At 41.8% G+C, this 17,241-nt stretch overlaps 1 protein-coding gene across 5 annotated transcripts in view; it reads left to right on the plus strand.

The window, feature by feature from the left end:
• Positions 1–3,030: 3,030 nt before the first annotated feature.
• igf2bp2a (insulin-like growth factor 2 mRNA binding protein 2a) overlaps positions 3,031–17,241 on the plus strand; it is a 54,706-nt gene continuing 40,495 nt past the window's right edge. The window contains exons 1-2 of one of the 5 annotated variants that reach the window (XR_014869703.1): positions 3,031–3,592; positions 4,819–4,879. Coding sequence is in view for 4 of the 5 variants with exons in the window: in XM_085134602.1 (XP_084990728.1) it covers positions 3,418–3,592; positions 4,819–4,879 (236 nt within the window). In the remaining variant the exon portion in view is untranslated. Of the gene's footprint in view, positions 3,593–3,652; positions 4,061–4,818; positions 4,880–17,241 lie in introns of those variants that run through there. The other 4 variants (XM_085134602.1, XM_085134604.1, XM_085134603.1 and 1 more) reach the window with 4 other exon arrangements.

Genomic DNA, 17,241 nt, shown 5'->3' on the forward strand with positions numbered 1-17,241 from the left:
TGCTGCATGAATAGCCTGAAAACTATGAATGTGGTGGGCAGCGTAAAGTGCTTCAGGTTGTCAGTAAGACTAGAATATCAATATCATTTTCCAGCCTGCTTTGTTGAGGGTCAAAGGTTACCAAGTTGTAGTACAGCAGCTTTGTCCACAATAGATTTGCCTTGTATAGCCATAGAAAACGTTTATTTAATGTCAGAAGAAGGTGAGTCGTTGGACTGCTTTATGATTCTTTTTTTTAACATGGTTTTGAGGAAAACTGATCCGTGACTAAATGCAGCTAAACAGCCACTGTGAAATCAAGTCAGTTACACCAAGCACACTGTTTAAACCTTCACCACAAGGTGAAGCAAGAGCCTCGGAGTAGCACCTAGCTGCAGGAAAGCAAAGTCCAACATCTACCCCTGCTGGTCACAAATGGTCCAAATCTGTATCCATGACATACAGTACATTACATGGAAAAATTACTTGTTGGATTCTCTGCTTATTGTAGTTTTTCCCTTTTTGCCAGAGAGGAGAGGGGGAGGCGGAGAGGCACAGCTCGTGTCTTGTAAAAACAGGCCGTTTCTTTACTCAAAGGGTCGGTTCACCCAAATTATTAAAAAAACACAACCCCCCTCTTATCTCAAGTGAGATCAAGCCATGCAGATAATTTTTGTTTTATTTGTCCAGGCTTTGCAATATCCGTTCTGAGATTCCTTGCTTCACGCCAAGACCATTGAGGTGAAAGGACTTAATTTGTGGTGCGTACAAGCACCTCAAATTATTTTTGGTTTTGTCCAGAATTTGGGTGATTAACTGTTAAAATTAATTAGATTCCCACAGTGGAGATATTGACAATTTAAAAAAATTCTAAATCTTAAAATTAACCATATATGATGTATTTGATGCCCTCCAGCTGTTTGAGTTTCACTGAGTATAATGGAGCACTGTAACAAAATAATTTCCCCCAGGGATCAATAAAGTATTCTGATTCTGATTCTGATAAATGGATGCTTTACACTTTGGTTTACTGCACAACCAAGCAAGAAATTGACCCTGTAATAGACACACAGAAGATACAACAATACTCTAGATTCACTAAATATATATCAATATCACTAAATTCAACTCTGATTTGAATGGTTATTTACCCCAAACCCTATTCAACAGTTTATTTTGTGGACTTTTGTGGCTTTAGTGCTGAAATTAATAAAACTAAATACTTTGCAAGGGAGCATTGTAACTTCCATAATTTATAAATTAGTACTTTAAACCTTGAATTAAAGTAAAAGATGTTAGAAATGATAAATAAAACAGTGTTGGGCAAGGATACCGTAAAAATTAATGCAAGTTAGAAGCAAGAAAAATTCACAAAGATGTTTTTTTTCACTACCAAAAAAAGGGGAAGACCAGCAGAAAGACACCAGCAACCAGTGACCACACCTTGGAAAGTGCATAAGCCTATTTATTTCCATATTCTACCACAAGTCTACATGTGCAGTGTGTAGTGAGTTTTGTTCAGCAGTTTTCAGCACGTTCCCCAAATGTCACATCCCTTCCACTCTCAGCTCAATTTTCCCCTCAGAGTGGAAATAATTTTTGGGTGGCTGGCGTGATTTGTCAGCACACTGACCTAATTGGGCATAACACATAAAAAGAACACATGTAAACAAACCCTGCTTTTCACGGGGAAATGCAAATGCGGCGCATGGATGTGATTTTATGACTTCTATACTGATCATGGGGAGTGGTAACATTAATAAAATAGCTATTAATGCGTTTAAAGCGACTTAATGACTTGTTTGAATGGTGATTCTGATCTCTAAGCATAAAGACCCAAGACAACTGTGTTAGCAGGTCACCAAGGAAAGTAACTAAATAGCTTGTTTTGTAAATAGGCCACAGTTTGGACATTCCTCTGTTCGCATACTGACGTAAACAGGGCAGGGATGGTCAGTACTGCTGCTGTTGGCACTATCTCCACTACAGTGGGGTGGCAGTAATGTTCCAAGGCACAGGCCAGTCACATGTAGAAACACTCAGCTGCTGTTAGCACGAGGCTCCTCCCCCTTCTTCGGTAGTGTAGGTAGAAGGACTACACATCCATGCACGAGCCCTGCAGCCACAACCTTTCACTGACATTTCAGCCTTTGTTTGAAATGCGCCTTACATACTTAGCCGTGCTTCCCTCCCAAACACACCCATCCGTGCGCACACACGAAAGAGACGGGATGCTACATCATGCGTAGGGTAATAAATAAATAAATAAATAAATATATATATATATATGGCCTGAGTGGCACCGCATGGAGGGCGCATGCAGCACAAGGCCTGGGATCCCCTCGCTCCTTCTTATCAGCAGCTTAGAATAAATATTTGCCCCTTTTTTACAATTTGCGCACTGGGGCTGTTGGTACTATTCAAGGCTTAAAAATGGAAACTGTCGCCACCTTTAATTAAAAAGTGTAAAAGCCAATAAGAGATATTGGTGCCAAAACAGATGCCTCTGGTAAGGCTGTATAAGTCATGAATATAAGTAGTAATAAGTAGCTAATTCACCATTATTCCTGCAAGGACAGCGTGTACAGGCAAGCCAAGCTTTCACTTTCTGTATTACTTAAGACAGTTACGTTCATATTCTCTCTTTTTTGTTGTTGGTGTTTGTTTTTTGATTTGTTACAGCTTTATAATTATATTCAGATTTTACAAAATCACAAATATTACCTGAGGTGGTCTTATTGGAGTGTAATATATGCGTAATAACAGGTGTTCACGGTCGAGGATTGGGCCCACATCTTACACGCCGCCATAAATCCATATTTTTATGTGGCTCATAAATAAATAAAAGGCAAACTGTGGAGATCAGTGACACTCTTTGAGTCGACAAGTGCAGTGACAACGACTTGATTTTCCACACAGTAGCTCTTTTTTCCCCCTTTCTTCACTCCCCCAGCCTGGAGGGACTCGTGGCACGGCCCTTATTATGATTTGTTAATATAACCCCTCTGCCTCCTTTAAGCCCATCCCTTTGCTGAATGTACCCACTGCTCATCATGCCACTTTCATACCCTACTGCACTTTCTGTGCTGGGAGAGCAGCAGTGAACCCACATGCACCTCCAAACAATTTTTTTCTTGTGATTTTAAGGGAGATTTTATTTAGAGGCGGTGCTTGTTGGCTCCAGAGTAGCGTCGTAGCGACGACACTTTTCCCTCAGTCCCTGTTAAAAGAGTTTGGCCAGGGCCAGTTGGTGCCGGGGGGTCGCCTATAGCTTAGTACTATCCTGGGGGGTGATTGCTGCGTCTTTTTTTAAATCCCAACAGATTTTTTTCTATTTTATTTTTTATTTTATTTTTTTAATTTTTTTCTACTTCTCTGAATATCGCCATTCTCTCACTCTAAGATCTGATACCCCTTCGAGATTTTTCCTTTCAGATCATGAACAAACTATATGTTGGGAATTTAAGTCCTTCGGTCACTGTCGAGGACTTGAAGCAGCTCTTTGGGGAGAGGAAGCTGCCAGTGGCCGACCAGGTCCTACTGAAATCCGGCTATGCTTTTGTGGACTTCCCCGATCAGAACTCGGCCATAAAGGCTATAGAGACTCTTTCTGGTAAGTGTGGATTTGATAAGTGATGCTGCTGGTGACAGGGAAATTTCACAGCGAGTTTAACTGCAAGACGAGGTTTAAAAAGCACAGTAGGTCAGAGTGTCCGAAATGTGAAATAGGCTGTTAAGCAGTTCTTGTGTTATTTCTTTTACATATATATCTATATGTATATGTGTGTGTGTGTGAGAGTGTGTGTGTCTGTGTATGTTGTTCGGGACAGTGTTTGCGATCACATCCGTGTGTGCCATCAGAGTTTAGATGAACGCTCAGTCATGCACGCTCCAGCAAAAATTGGATAAATTATCGATCACAGGACACACTTGGGGCTTCAGTGCCCATTTGCTTAAAGAAAGCACGAGTCGTCGTAACGCAATTAACGCGCACAATACCCTATATTTTGGGGATTCCGATAGTGCGGGGCGCTACTTTGCAATCACCCACTGGAATGTATGGGATGGTCTGATGGTTCGGGTAGGCATAATTATTTTTCACTTATTTTTTATCTTGATTTTATTCAAGAGAGCACGGCGAAGCGAGCGCGGAAAACTTGTCAGATTCGTGTTCCTCTGATGTCTGGCTATGTTTTTACGAGGTGTCTTGGAGGTGGGTCACGGGGGTCCAGAGGAAAGAGCTAATAAACAGGTAGCTGAGGGGGGACGAGGTGAGACGCTAATTCCGTGCTGCGCCAGGCCACTCAATAGTAACGAAAAGCCGTGTTTGAAAGCCTCGCCGAAGAGCGCTTCAAATTCACCCTCCGAGCCGGGTCAGCACGGAGAATTAGGAAAAACACCTACCTAGAATAGAAAGAGTACAAGTCAATTCTCCTTTGCAAACCATCTCCTCTTTTGATGTTGCATTCTTTACTGGGAGCTGAAAAATATCCCTCATTGCACTGTGAGGGTTGTGGGAGTGGAAAGCATGGCTGCCCATTTTCCCCATAGTATATAAGCTTATCATGCTTCATTTTGGCGCCGATACCCCCCCAATTGTCACCCACAGGACCTCACCCCGAGTTGGGATTCATGTAAACGTATACAGTTTGTTCGCCGCCGCGCACACAACGCGCCCGTGTACACTACTTTTTTCAGGGGTTGGCTATTTTGAATGGGGACGCACCTACTTGGTGAAGTGATTCAAAGTGTTGGTGTGTAGGCCTACCCAGCTTGCATTGTTACTTTTATGAACACAACAGCTAACGCTACACTATAAATTGTTTTTCGTCCCTACAGGTAAAGTTGAATTACACGGAAAGGTGATAGAGGTAGACTACTCTGTTCCCAAAAAACTAAGGTAGGCCTACAATCTGTGACACACACGTTCTCCACAAACACACACGCATTGTATCATACGCCTATACTGTGCCCCATGGCAGACTTGTGTGACCTGTAGGCTTCCGCTGTGAAATATAGCGAGCAGATTTTCCCTCTTTTCTCGGCTGCCGTGTGTGATTTCTGCCACGCTGTTGCTGCTTTGTTTCCTGGCGATTAAATTGCGATTGTGTGGTGATTAGACAAAGGGAGTTGAAGGGGTGGGTGGGTGTTGGGGGGAGAGAAAAGGGCGATAAAGAAACAGTTTAGTCCCAACATCCGCACAACACACGGTGGCTGCTGCCATATCGCGTGATCTTGCAGCAAGGCCTATCCCAGTTTAAAACATGGACTCACGCGCACACGCTTGACGTGTAATAATTAATATATCCTAATTAAATCTCACCTAAAGGCTGAAATTAAACTTGGTTCAAGTTTAGGCTGAAATTAACGTGGTCCAAATGCGTTTATGTATTAACCTCCTCTCCTTACGCAAGGTTATTTTTCCATATATGTAGGCGATAAAAGTTGGGTTTCTTTATTGACTGTTGCACTGCAATGCACGACGTGATGCATACCAATCAGCTGCCTCTTTCTCCCCTATATGCATGCGTGTGGATGTATGTGGGAGTCACGCTGTGTGTGTAAGAGAGAGAAGAAGTAGCAGCTAGGGTTGACTGTTTTAGTGCGTAAATCTATAGGTCAGCCCCTCAGCTTCACAACCACGACATCACTGCTGTGTACTTGTGTTTGTGTCAGCTTGCTCACAAACGTAAGAAATCCACGAGCTTTTTAATTTTTTTTTAAATGCCTGGGTATATTAAAGAAAGAAACTATTTTTTTTTACCCCTACGCGTAACGCCTGAAAAAGTCACTCGTATGTGGCAGTTTGCGCAGCCTAAACACTCCCTCGACATCTATAGATCCACCCATTTTCACAACAATGCCATTGGCTATAGGGAAAAACTACATTGCGTGACAAAAAGGTAAATATTCAAGCCCCTTGTGGAGGAACACGTGACCCATACTTTATGTGCTTCCAGCATAGTCCTCCCCCTCTAGTGCAGGCTTTCTACTTTCCTGCCTAAGCAGCCCCTTCGTGTTTTTTCCTTTCTTTTTTTTTTGCTTAACAACACTGTAGAAAAAAATCTGTATGCTTTAAATATACAATGATCGAGCTGCTGTGTCGTTTTCCTTGCTTTATGGCTCGATCTAAAGACGTTTTGTAAGCTGCAAGGCGCAACATGGTGTAAAAGCCTGCGCCACTCCCCACAGTTAATGTGCACGTAGGCCATGGCAATGTTGGAGAGCCTCATAATGGCTGCCATGATGGCCCTGCACACTGCACGGCTATAGGCTGAATCAGATGGAGCAAATGTCCATACATGTGCCCGATGTGTCCAATCGGCAGTGTGTACAGCTGCTGGATGTGCTTGCATGTGCTGAAAAAGGCCTTAAAGCGAAATCCTCGCCATATCAGCGAGATCAATACTAGTGCTGTTTGAATACGTATAGGTGTTCATTTTGTAACGCAGAGCCTGCCTCAACGTGACACGCGGAGGTGCAACTTAATAGTTTGCTGTTGTTGTTGTTCGCTTGGTTTAAATACAGAATGCCTTAAAAAGTAGTGAATTTAAATTTGAAACCCTCTCCGCAGAAGTTCGTCACGATTTGTTTGAAGATTTTGCGACAGAAACGTTCGCCCAGATTTAAATTTTAATAAGATTAAAATGCGTATTTTTGTGTTCACTATAAGATTTAATTATCATACTTTACAGGCCTCCAGTTAATGCAAATGTCCCATCTTTTTCGTGTATAATTTTTTTTTACATGTATTCAAGCTCTACAAGACATCATTGAAAATGCAATTTAGATGTAATAATATAGGACGATTCTACGCTGTTTGCTTTATTTATGGTATTTTCTAAATCTTGCATTTAAATAATTATGTTAACAACTGCAGGAATTCTCGTGGATTTAATTGCAGCTGAGCTCAATGCATATAGTTACACAGGGCTCATCAGTTTTTGTCTTGTTATTTAGGAAGCTGTGTGAGCTTTATGTCTCATCTTCAGGCCTGCTGACACTTCTTGGGTTTTGTGAGGCTGCTGTAGTTTCAGCTGCTGCTTGTTTATATATTTTTAGTTATGTTTTGTTGTGTAACAAGGTCCCTGTGCTGACAGCCATATATGGATTCACAGTTAAATTGTACCCGTTTTAAAGGGTAAAATTCAGATTGATTATGGTGACTTTTTCACTTTTTGTTTGCTAATGAGTGAAAGCCTGGGCCTTTTTAAACCTGTTTTAAATCACCTGAAAAAAACAAAGGTGTGAGTTTATGTGGTTTTGATGTCCTGTTTGCCATTTAAATATTATTTCACCTCTGTGCAGTTTATGTGTTCACATTTCAAATAGCTTTGGAGCTATGAGCTAATTTATAAGAATAAAAGTAGCTTTTGTTTTTATTTGGGGAAGTTTGGAAGCTTCTTGTCAGGGAAATGTTGAATAATTAGTTACAAATTTATAGTCATATTTTAAAGAGAGTTTTTACAATTATGAGGCTCGTATCTGCTGAAACTGTTTGTTTGTAGCACTTTATTAGTGTTTTAAAATATGGATGACTTAATATAGATTTCAGTGTTAAGACAATTGTTACTCCAAATTTATATATTTATGTTAATGGTCTCATACTTTAAATAATTTCTGTGTTTTACATATATATTTAATTGCCTTGACATGAGCTTGATATATAATTGTAGGTTTTAAAAATAATTGTTTATTGCAGCAATAATCAGTGGAACTCATGAAACAGAAATTCAGTATGCTTAAGAATAATTATTATTAGCCATATTTCTTTTATTATAGTTGCTTAATTTATATGTTCCTAATAAGAGTGCAATCGCAAAGGAAATTAGTTTGATATTATAATTAAGCAAAATATCTTTGTTGCTTTTTGCTCATGTGTTTTGTTTTTTAATGGTGGCCTGTTTTTACACAAGAAATCATTTAAAAAAAAAGGTTTGTCCTCCATATTAAGTTTCTTGCAGTTGTTGCTCGTGCTGCACACGAGGCAGGAGAGTGGGACTTGGTGCTAATTGATATTGGAGCTTCATAAACCGTTTGCAGTGTTGCTTGTCTATCAAACTCGAGCTGGAGTTGCACGCAAAATGACCAATGTGAGCGCTTGCTGTGAGCCTGATCAATAGTCAGTCAGTGATAGTAAGCACATGAAGGTGGTGCTTGCGGAGTAAACACAATTAAAGCTGTCCTCCTGTAATATTATGCAGGTTTGTTTACTTGCTTGTTCAGTGACAAAAACAGACTTTTCGTCCTTCCAATTATCTCCCGGCACCTTTGACATGCCTAAATGAAAATGTGATACATTTGTGACCGAGTGCTAACTCTTGTGCTACACTCCACTGTCTTTCTAATGAGCTGTTTTGTGCTCTTCATCTGCGTATCAAGCTAGCTAACAGTTGTTTAATAAAGCCAGGCCGATTACAAGACGTGCATTCTTTTTTTTTTTTATATATAATGGGATACTACGGTGTGGTGTAAACATCTGCATTGCACCACAGTGGTGCCCGTGCAGATGTGTGTGTTGGGTTGTCTGTGCACACTGAGTCAAAACACCGAAATACGATAGCCATCAGTTGATCCACTCAGAATCCATTAATACTCCCCAGTTGATCCTGGGCAAAGGGGAAGCTCTCCAATTCAGGCTCTGGTTTTGTCTGGAGTGATATCAGGAGGTACTGTATTGCTCTCCTCCAAAGCCACATCCGCTGCACCCTCCTCCTCCTCCTGTCTCCTCTCACCTGTCCATAAGGAGTGATCCCTCAGAGTGATCTGTTTTATTTAGGAGGAGATGCCACACATGTTTAATCTTCCATACAAATGTATCCCCTATTGAGATCTTGTATTATAAAAGTTATGGCTTATGAAATTGCTCTTCATTAGCAATTACAGGAGAAAAAAAATGACAATTTTCTTCTTAGAAATTAGCCTTGGGCTTTTATTTTTTCTATGTTCAGGCTACTGCATTTCAAATTTCAGCGCCTCTACAACTCTGCTAAATTTGTATAGCAATTATTAACTTTTTCATGAAAGTGAAAGAGTATATTTTCTCTCCTGAAGTGATAACAGGCTTGCTAGTGCAACAGAGTACATAGCTTAAGGGAGCAGCGAGATTAGATGTGAGAGAATTGTGAGTTCATTGTGTGTCTATTGTAGCTGTGGGATCACTGTTTAAGCTCCCTGAGAGTTTGAAACACCTTTTTAAAAAAGATTTACTTCTTTTTTTTTTTTTTATTATTATAACAGGAGCTTGCGTGTGTATCACAGCAGTGTCCGTAGAAACTCACTTCTCAATGAGCTGCCACTCACATTTCACTGCAACCTGTTGCATGACTAATAGTTCCTGTAGCATTACACCCATTACAACCAGGATTTAAATAATCGGCTAGATGACTCTCCAGAGCCATAGTGAGGAGGTGTGGAAGGCGTGGCTGGAATGAGGAGGATTGCTCTGACTTGATGACTTAGTCTCTGACTAAGCCGTCCAAATATGCTAGAAATAAGCGAAGTAAAACAGGACTGGTCACTATTTGGAGATGGTTTCACCTGAAGGAGAGTGTGACAGTGGGAGAAAGAACTAGAGAGGTGCTATGTAAGCATCATCTAAATGGGAGATGAAGGGGACAGCTCTGTGTTTTTGTTTGTGACCTCACAATCGTGCATTGCTGCTGCAATTTTTATCACGATGGAATAAAAAGTGTAATGAAAAAGAAGTCTGTTGTGAAAGGGAAATGAAACCCTCACGATTAAAGACGAGAGGCTTAAAGTTGCCTTGAACTGAGACACCTGAAGACATTTTATTTCAATCTGTAAGTTTGTCCCTGAAGATATGCTGTCATTGGCTTTCTGTAGAAGATGATAGAAAAAGTTGAAGTTCTGAACTTATCAAGACTAAAAAGTTGCATTTTTAATCAACTAGGTGCTCGGTGGCACACCTGTCTATCAGGTATGCCAGATATGTCACCTAGTTTACCGCTTGCTTGGAGATAAGTGAGAGCGCTGCCATGTCAGGCTGTTCGGAGCGGTTGTTTGGGGACGCCGTTATGCTAAACAGGGTTTGATGAAATACTGGAATCTAAAACGTGCTGAACATGAATGCTTAATGGCTTTATAAGTCATGATTATGAGTGCCACAGTTTGTACCCAAGTTCTTTTTTAAGGAAGTCATTTGAAAGTTGTAACAGCTGCTAGGTCTCTCTTTCCTTTTCTACATCATCCCTCTGTTGCTCAGGCTGGTTTCCTTCGTGTGTGTGTGTGTGTGTGTGTGTGCGCGCCATGTGAATATAATGGTTGAACATGACACAGGATGACACAGGAGAGACAGAGAAGCTGTGGGGAATCCCAGCGAAAAGCAACATGCCGGATGTAAAGTTTAGTGTTTCGGCCCTTCAGTGTGCCAGCACACAAGGGTGTGGTGTCCATGGAGGGGAGGGCAGCTGAGGCAGACAGCAGGTGGCATTTCTCACACAGGCAGATCCCGTCCTTGTCCCATATCATCACCATATAAAACTGCTACCCTGATACTACTTTAGAGCTCTGATGGGTTTTGAACAGGTGAAAACTTCCAAGGAGCCAATCAGAGTCTGACATGGAGCGAGCCCAGAGCCAAAAATGCTTACATGCAGAGGAGGCACTGTGTCACTGGCTTAAAACTGTGAGCTGGGAATACGGTCTGCCTAAAGATTCACCCTGGTCAAATGGGCTTCATAATCCTGTCAGGCTTTCACCCTTTTCTCATTCTCTTACCTTGGTTTTAAAGTAGAGATGTAGCAGTGGAATTAATTTCTCTCATACATGATTGCCCATTGGTTGACTGGTAGTTGACCTGTCAGTATCAGAGATGATTATTGTACCTACCTGGTTTAATCCAGCCCTGGTACCAGGATGCCTGTAATTAACATTACTTACAACAATTTTAAAATAAATGAATAAAATGTTGAATGCTCCAAAGAGAGGAAAAACAACCAAATGGGTAGAAAAAAGAAAGAAGAGAGAGAAGACAGGCAAAAAATTACCAGGTAGACTCAAATTGATGGCAAAAACATGAACATTTTCCACAAGGAGATGGTGACTGATTGCGGAGACAAAAACAACCACAAACATCCATAAAACAAGATGCTTTGTTGATTTGAAGAGGATTTTTTTGTTTGTTTTTTCATTTTGCACCATATGACACAAGCTATGCAGGGATTTGTGGAGTCCTTGAAAAGCAGCGCCTCTTCTCACAAGCATTTACCAACAGGGTTGCTTGGCAAATAAGACCAAAAAACTCAATAAAAACAAACAAAACAACATAACTTGCATGATCGTATCATGTGAAGATGACTTTTAATATCTTTAAATTAGAACTGTTGTTTTAAAAAAGAAAAGGTTTTGCCCATTTGGTATGTTTTCATGCGTGAGCTTGGAGTTTTGCAGTAAACGGCTGTCTGCCGCCCTTATTTGATCTTAAATATACTGGAAAGGAGTCTGAAATGTTTCTGAGGCGATACACATTATTATTCATGTTAGAGCAGAAAACAGATGCAATAGCACCAAAATCTGGTGGTGGTGCTTCCATTTGTGAGACTTTGGTGGCATTTGGTAAAACAAGAGGGAAAGTTCTCCTGAAGCCTTGCTTTTAGGAGCTAAATAGCAGCTATATGTGTTTATTCAGAAGGCATTTATTACCCTGAAAAACAATATTATTGCCAACATTAGGCAGTTTTTCTTGCAGAAATCCAACTCATTTGAGTCTGAACACAAAGTGCGCTTTAGGCTGGTTGCCCCACTCAAAAGTTTCTAAACCCAGTTTCATTTCCAGGAACTTCCAGATTTCCAGACAGCTTGTTTTTTTGTTTTTTTTCTTCATGTAGCGGCAGTAACATCGTTTGATATTTATCCACGAAGAGAAATGCCACAAGATACAGTCGTCTGACATTTACAGCATCTTGATGTGGGAGCAAAACTGTGTCATTGTGCTGTTGAATGCGCGTGTGTGTCCATGTGTGTTTACAGGTCGCGCTGTATTCAGGTCCAACTGTTCTGCGTTGCCACGGAAACCAGTTTTGAGTGTTTTGCTTTAGTTAAAGAAGCAGAGCTCGAACTTTCAGAAATTAGACCCAAAGCGCTCCGGTGAATAGAAGGACCTCGCAAGCTGCAAAACAAAAAGTTTCCTGCTTTTTATTTATTTATTTATTTTATAGAACCCCCTGAGATTCACCCTATAGCCGATCACTTTAATAACTCTTGATATCAAAATTGCAAGATTACAGATTTTGTTTGTCACAAACTGCTGTCCGTTTGGGCATCTTGTAATTTCCATCCATTCCCAGGAAAGTGGAGAGTGCAGTCCAGGCGTGTATCCGTGGCTTGGGATATGGGCGGCGCAGTGGTCAGAGTGCTGATTTTATATGACAGTGAATTCACAGCCGAGTAAGGTGCCTCAATAAAAATGCCTGTGCAAAGCTGGCACTTCACTGAAACCTTCAAGTGCTCATTTTCTTTCCACAAGTGCAGCAGGGAAAACTGCTGAATGGGCTGTCCATCTATGTCACAGCCGCAGCCCTTTTGTGACCTTTCTTATTTATGAACCCTCTCGCGGCCGTCATTTCCACCCTTTTCCATATGTATGCAGCAGAATCACTACCACTGCCACCGCCATCAGAACAAGCCATCTACAGTAGGGTCATCGCACAGCTGAGCCTCTGACACAACCTAGAGCACAGTCCGGCTATTGTGCTTTCCCTGTTTCGCACTGTTTCTGATGGAAGAGGAAGCCACAGAGAGGACTTCCGAGTCAAAGATGAGCATGTCCCACATGCATACTTATAGGGAGAAATGAGCACTGCTGATAGAGGGCAGCATTTCTTTCCCCGTCACTGAGGCTCATGGGGAGGCTGTGTGAGGCCGTTAGTGTCCTTTCTCAGCAGGGTGTGTGTGGTCTGCTCGCAATCATTAGGATTTCCGGTTGTTGCAAATCACATTAAACGTTAAAGCACATTGAAATCATGTATATTCTCACATTAACCATGTATGACCACTTCTTGAAAAAGAAATCAAATTATATGTATCTGAAATCTTAAGATACTCGATCTTCTTCCCCATGCTGAATGCGAGACACCTCCTTCACTTGTATCCAGCCATAACATTAAAATAAAACTTAGCAAAAACATCCCAACCCACACAGAGCTGGACAAATCCCTAAAATCACATTTTAGTTTTAAAGCCGAGTGAGTGAATATCAGACTGCTTTAAATGTTTAGTATGCTGTTTTCAGATACTCTACGCAAACGGCTACTTTTACTTTGCATGTTAAACAGGAAGCAGTCACGTTAAACTGTCTTCTTTTGAAGCTGTAACTCAAACTAACTAAAAAATTAAAAATATATGTATGTATGTGTATATGTAGTAATTGCTGGTGTTTTGCTTGGTAATTAAATAATTGCTTTAAAATGCAATACTGGTTTGGAAAGTAAAAATGAGAGAAACATTTGCAGGGAAGATGCATTGATGGAATCTAAATGTGCAGGAATGGCTCAGCATGAGGAGAAACACAATCATCCAGTGTTTTTGTAGTTATGTATTTAGCATATATGACTTAGTGTCAGCATGAAAACTAATAAGCCTTAGACAAAATGTCAATCTGTTCTTTGACTGATTTATTCATTTTTATTGAAAGGAAACATGGTTATTCTGTCTTTGTGATTCAGTTTTTGCCACTTTTAAAAATTGTGGTTCTTAGTTACAGTGTCCTTGGGCTATGTCAGTGTTAGCAGTGCTGCTTTGCATTTGTGAATTGTGATATACAGTGAAGCCTGTTGTGTTACACTGGTATGCCTGAGTCTGACTTTGACTTGGTGAGCCATGTGATGAGTTGGGTGATAAGCAACAGGCAGGAGCTGGAGAGTAGGACAAATCCGTCTGCAGCCTTGCCAAGTGGCCAAGTTCACGCCAATACCCAGTCAGTTGCTTTTGGATGAGAAAAACATGTATGAGAAAACTGGATATGGCGATAAGCAAATGGAATGACAGGAGTCTCACATTTGCATGGAAACACAAGGGACCTTATGGGAGTCCTTTTGATCATATCAGACCAAACGTCAGTTTGCAGGCAGAGCTGGAGAGTATTTTCATATAGACGCAGCAGAGCTGCTCAAAAAGACCCGTGAGCAGAATGCGAAAGAAACAGTATCAGCTTGTAAATAGTTGTCGTCTTGCTGACCCTTAGCTAATATATTTCAGGAGGAGTTAAGCAATTAATTGTGAAGTGTTCAGTCTGTGTGCATCTAACTAAAAAGTCTATTCTAAAGGATTCCTGTGGGTGCAGGAGCTGCTGCGTAGCATAGCGTACACGAGGAATACAAGTGTATGTCCTTCCTGAGTTTTAAATTGTTACATTCACATATTTGTAATTATGTTGTGGTGAAACAGCATGCAGGAAACTGCCAAACAGCAATGTGATTTAGCAGCTGACTGATTCATTTGTGTGTGCGTTTATCGTGGTCTCCTTGCATGTATGCTGCTGTGGTTGCCCAACCAGCAACGCAGAGCCTCTGTCTCACACATGCAAACAACATTATGACACTGATTGATGAATGAGCTCTCTCTGTCAGGTTAAACGAAGCACACGCTCACACAAATCCAATTAAACTTGAAGCAAGCGTGCATTGAGGAGCACAATCCGAGAACCTGAAGGCAAGAACGAGGGCATCTTCTTCCCACCAGGTTAATAAATATTTGATACTGAGGCAGCCATGCGTGTCTTCTTGTTCAGAGTGTTGGGAAAGTTAAAGAGGGTCTTTGCCTTTAAGCACGGTGCGACCAGAGCCGCTTCTGTTAACACACTTCTGCTCAGGTGATTTTTATTTTTAATAATTATAAATTCCAAAAGATCCAGCTGCAGCTCACCTCCTCTCTCCAGGGACTGTCACACACTTCTCGCACTGCAGTATTTGGTGCCTGTCTTCCCTGCATCCTCCTCCTTCCTCTCCTCCTTCTCACATGTCCATGCTTTGCCACCTAGATTGCGTGAACTGTCTCCCACTGGCTGTGACACCCCTGCTCCCCTGGCACGGAGTGGTAATGCAGAATGAAGCCTGCTGTGTCTTAGCATGAGTTGGTGTAAATTGTTTAGAACTGTATGTTATGTATAGTAAGCTGAATGTGAGCTGCCATATCAGATAGTGCAACGGAGACAAGCGACTTATTCTTAGTAGAGTTGTGGTTGCCGCCATTCAGATCCTTCAACAACAGTAGACGTATGTGTGGCCGTGTCATTGCGTGTGTGTATTATGCCTCTGTGTTCCTGCCAACCTCCCTTCTCCCCCCACCACCGCTCCTCCGGTGGGAAGCAAGAGTTCATTTCAGTGATGGCAACTGAGATGGTTTTGTTTCAAGTGGTGTGAGGAGTGACTCCAGGCTGGGAGGTTTCCGGTCGCTTGACGTTGCGGGACGATAAATTACAGGGAAATAGAGTGACGAGCTTCAGAGGGTAGATTGTTGATGAAGAGACAGTGGTGGTGCAGATGTGGAGCCACTGAAGATGACACAAGTGTAATTAGAAGGGACTTGTGTTTGTTCTTCCTTTTGTCAAGCGCAATTGTCGTACCCTTTGATAGAAGCACACAGACACACACCCCGGGCATTGGTGAAGCATTTACGGTATCACAGTTACAGTTTCCTCCTTTATTATGGTACATTATTACAGATGGCGTATGCCTATGTAGGATTCATAAGCCAGGTTCTCTCTCTCTCTCACGGTCACAGACACACACACACAGATGGACCCTGATTTGATCAAATCACAGAAATGCCACTGAGGGGAAAAAATGCAGTTTTATTTGCTTTTGCCGTCTTTTCGCTCGTTGTTGTAAAATACAATCCACCGCTGCAGATGTGAGGTCTGATCATGACGAATGATCCCATTACCATTATGTGGCTGTCACATGCTCGGATCCGCCAGGGCCTTCACACCGAGATGGTGCTTTTCAGGGCAGTTGTTGTGGTTGTCTTGAAGAACTGGCAGCCCGTTTTTCAGAACAGCCTTCACTCCTAATAACCCCTTCAACTTAGACAGGGTGTTTGTTAAAGAGGGGAACCAGGCTCGTTTGTTTTCTGCCAGGAATGATGAAAGCAGCCGGCCTGTAAATACTTGCAGATTTGTTTTGGTGTTTCTGTGGAGGAGTGGCGTAAACTCGAGTGCGACTAGAAACAGTTGTTAAATGAGTGGACTTTGACATCCTGCTTGCCTGTCATTGTTATTAATATTTTGGTTGCAACTCAGGTGGATCTAAGAAATGCAGATCTTTAAAGGGGGTTATTTTCAGCCTGTGATTGTCTTTAAGTAAAACTGCACGTTAGATTTGGCAGAAGTCTGACCCTTGTATACAATATATCCTGTTTTTGTGTTGCTGCGTTTGCAAGTTGTAGCAGTTTGTTACATAATCAAACCTGGAAAGCAAACAGTAAAGAAACATAAACTGCTACTCGGGCCGCAACTTCATGCGCGTTGAAGAGTTGCTGCAGCTTGGCAGACGTTTAGACTCCACTGAGCTCCTTCTAGTCCCATATATAAGAGACTAGAACAACAAACCTTTCCCTCAGGCTTTTTCACAATCGCCAATAACTCTCTCTCTCGCCTTCTCTGTCTCACTTTAAATGCTATCCACGCAAATAGGCATTTCCACCCGCTACCCGCTGTTGTGCAGATCGGCTTCCTAACCCGAGGTATCGATGTCATCCTAGGATATTTACTCAAGTATTTATTGGTTATCGATCAGGGCCGGTATCCCTGTCAGCAGCTTCCATAATTGAATTAGTCTATATACTACATTCCCACACAGTGTGCAGGCATCTGCCAAACTCCTCCTTTCTCACCCAAATCAACTGCTCCTCGCGCTGAAGCACACGTAGCTCTGAATCCTTTCTATTTCCTGTACGCTTCCTGTCGATCTGCTCTGTCATTTCACAGAGCAGATCAGGATTTGGAGCCATTTTAGCCGCAGGATTAAAGTCTGACAGTGATAATGCCACTTCAGCCACTTGTGAGTCACGTGACACAAGATGATCTAAGGTTTTGGGAGGAGCACTATAATGTAATTAATGTATCGGAGGCTCTAATCCATTTGACTCCACCCCCTTGTGGAGCCAGATGGCCATAAACCTTAAAAGCTGCTCTTTTTCCCCCGTAGAGGACAGTGAGGAAAACAGAGGGGTTGATGAGCGCCTCTGTCTCCTTCACGCTGCTGCCCCTCCACACACTCCCTCTTCTAAATAGAGCGGCCTGTT

This window comes from Neolamprologus multifasciatus, chromosome 16 (genome assembly GCF_963576455.1).
Source record: "Neolamprologus multifasciatus chromosome 16, fNeoMul1.2, whole genome shotgun sequence".
NCBI classification, from domain to species: domain Eukaryota; kingdom Metazoa; phylum Chordata; class Actinopteri; order Cichliformes; family Cichlidae; genus Neolamprologus; species Neolamprologus multifasciatus.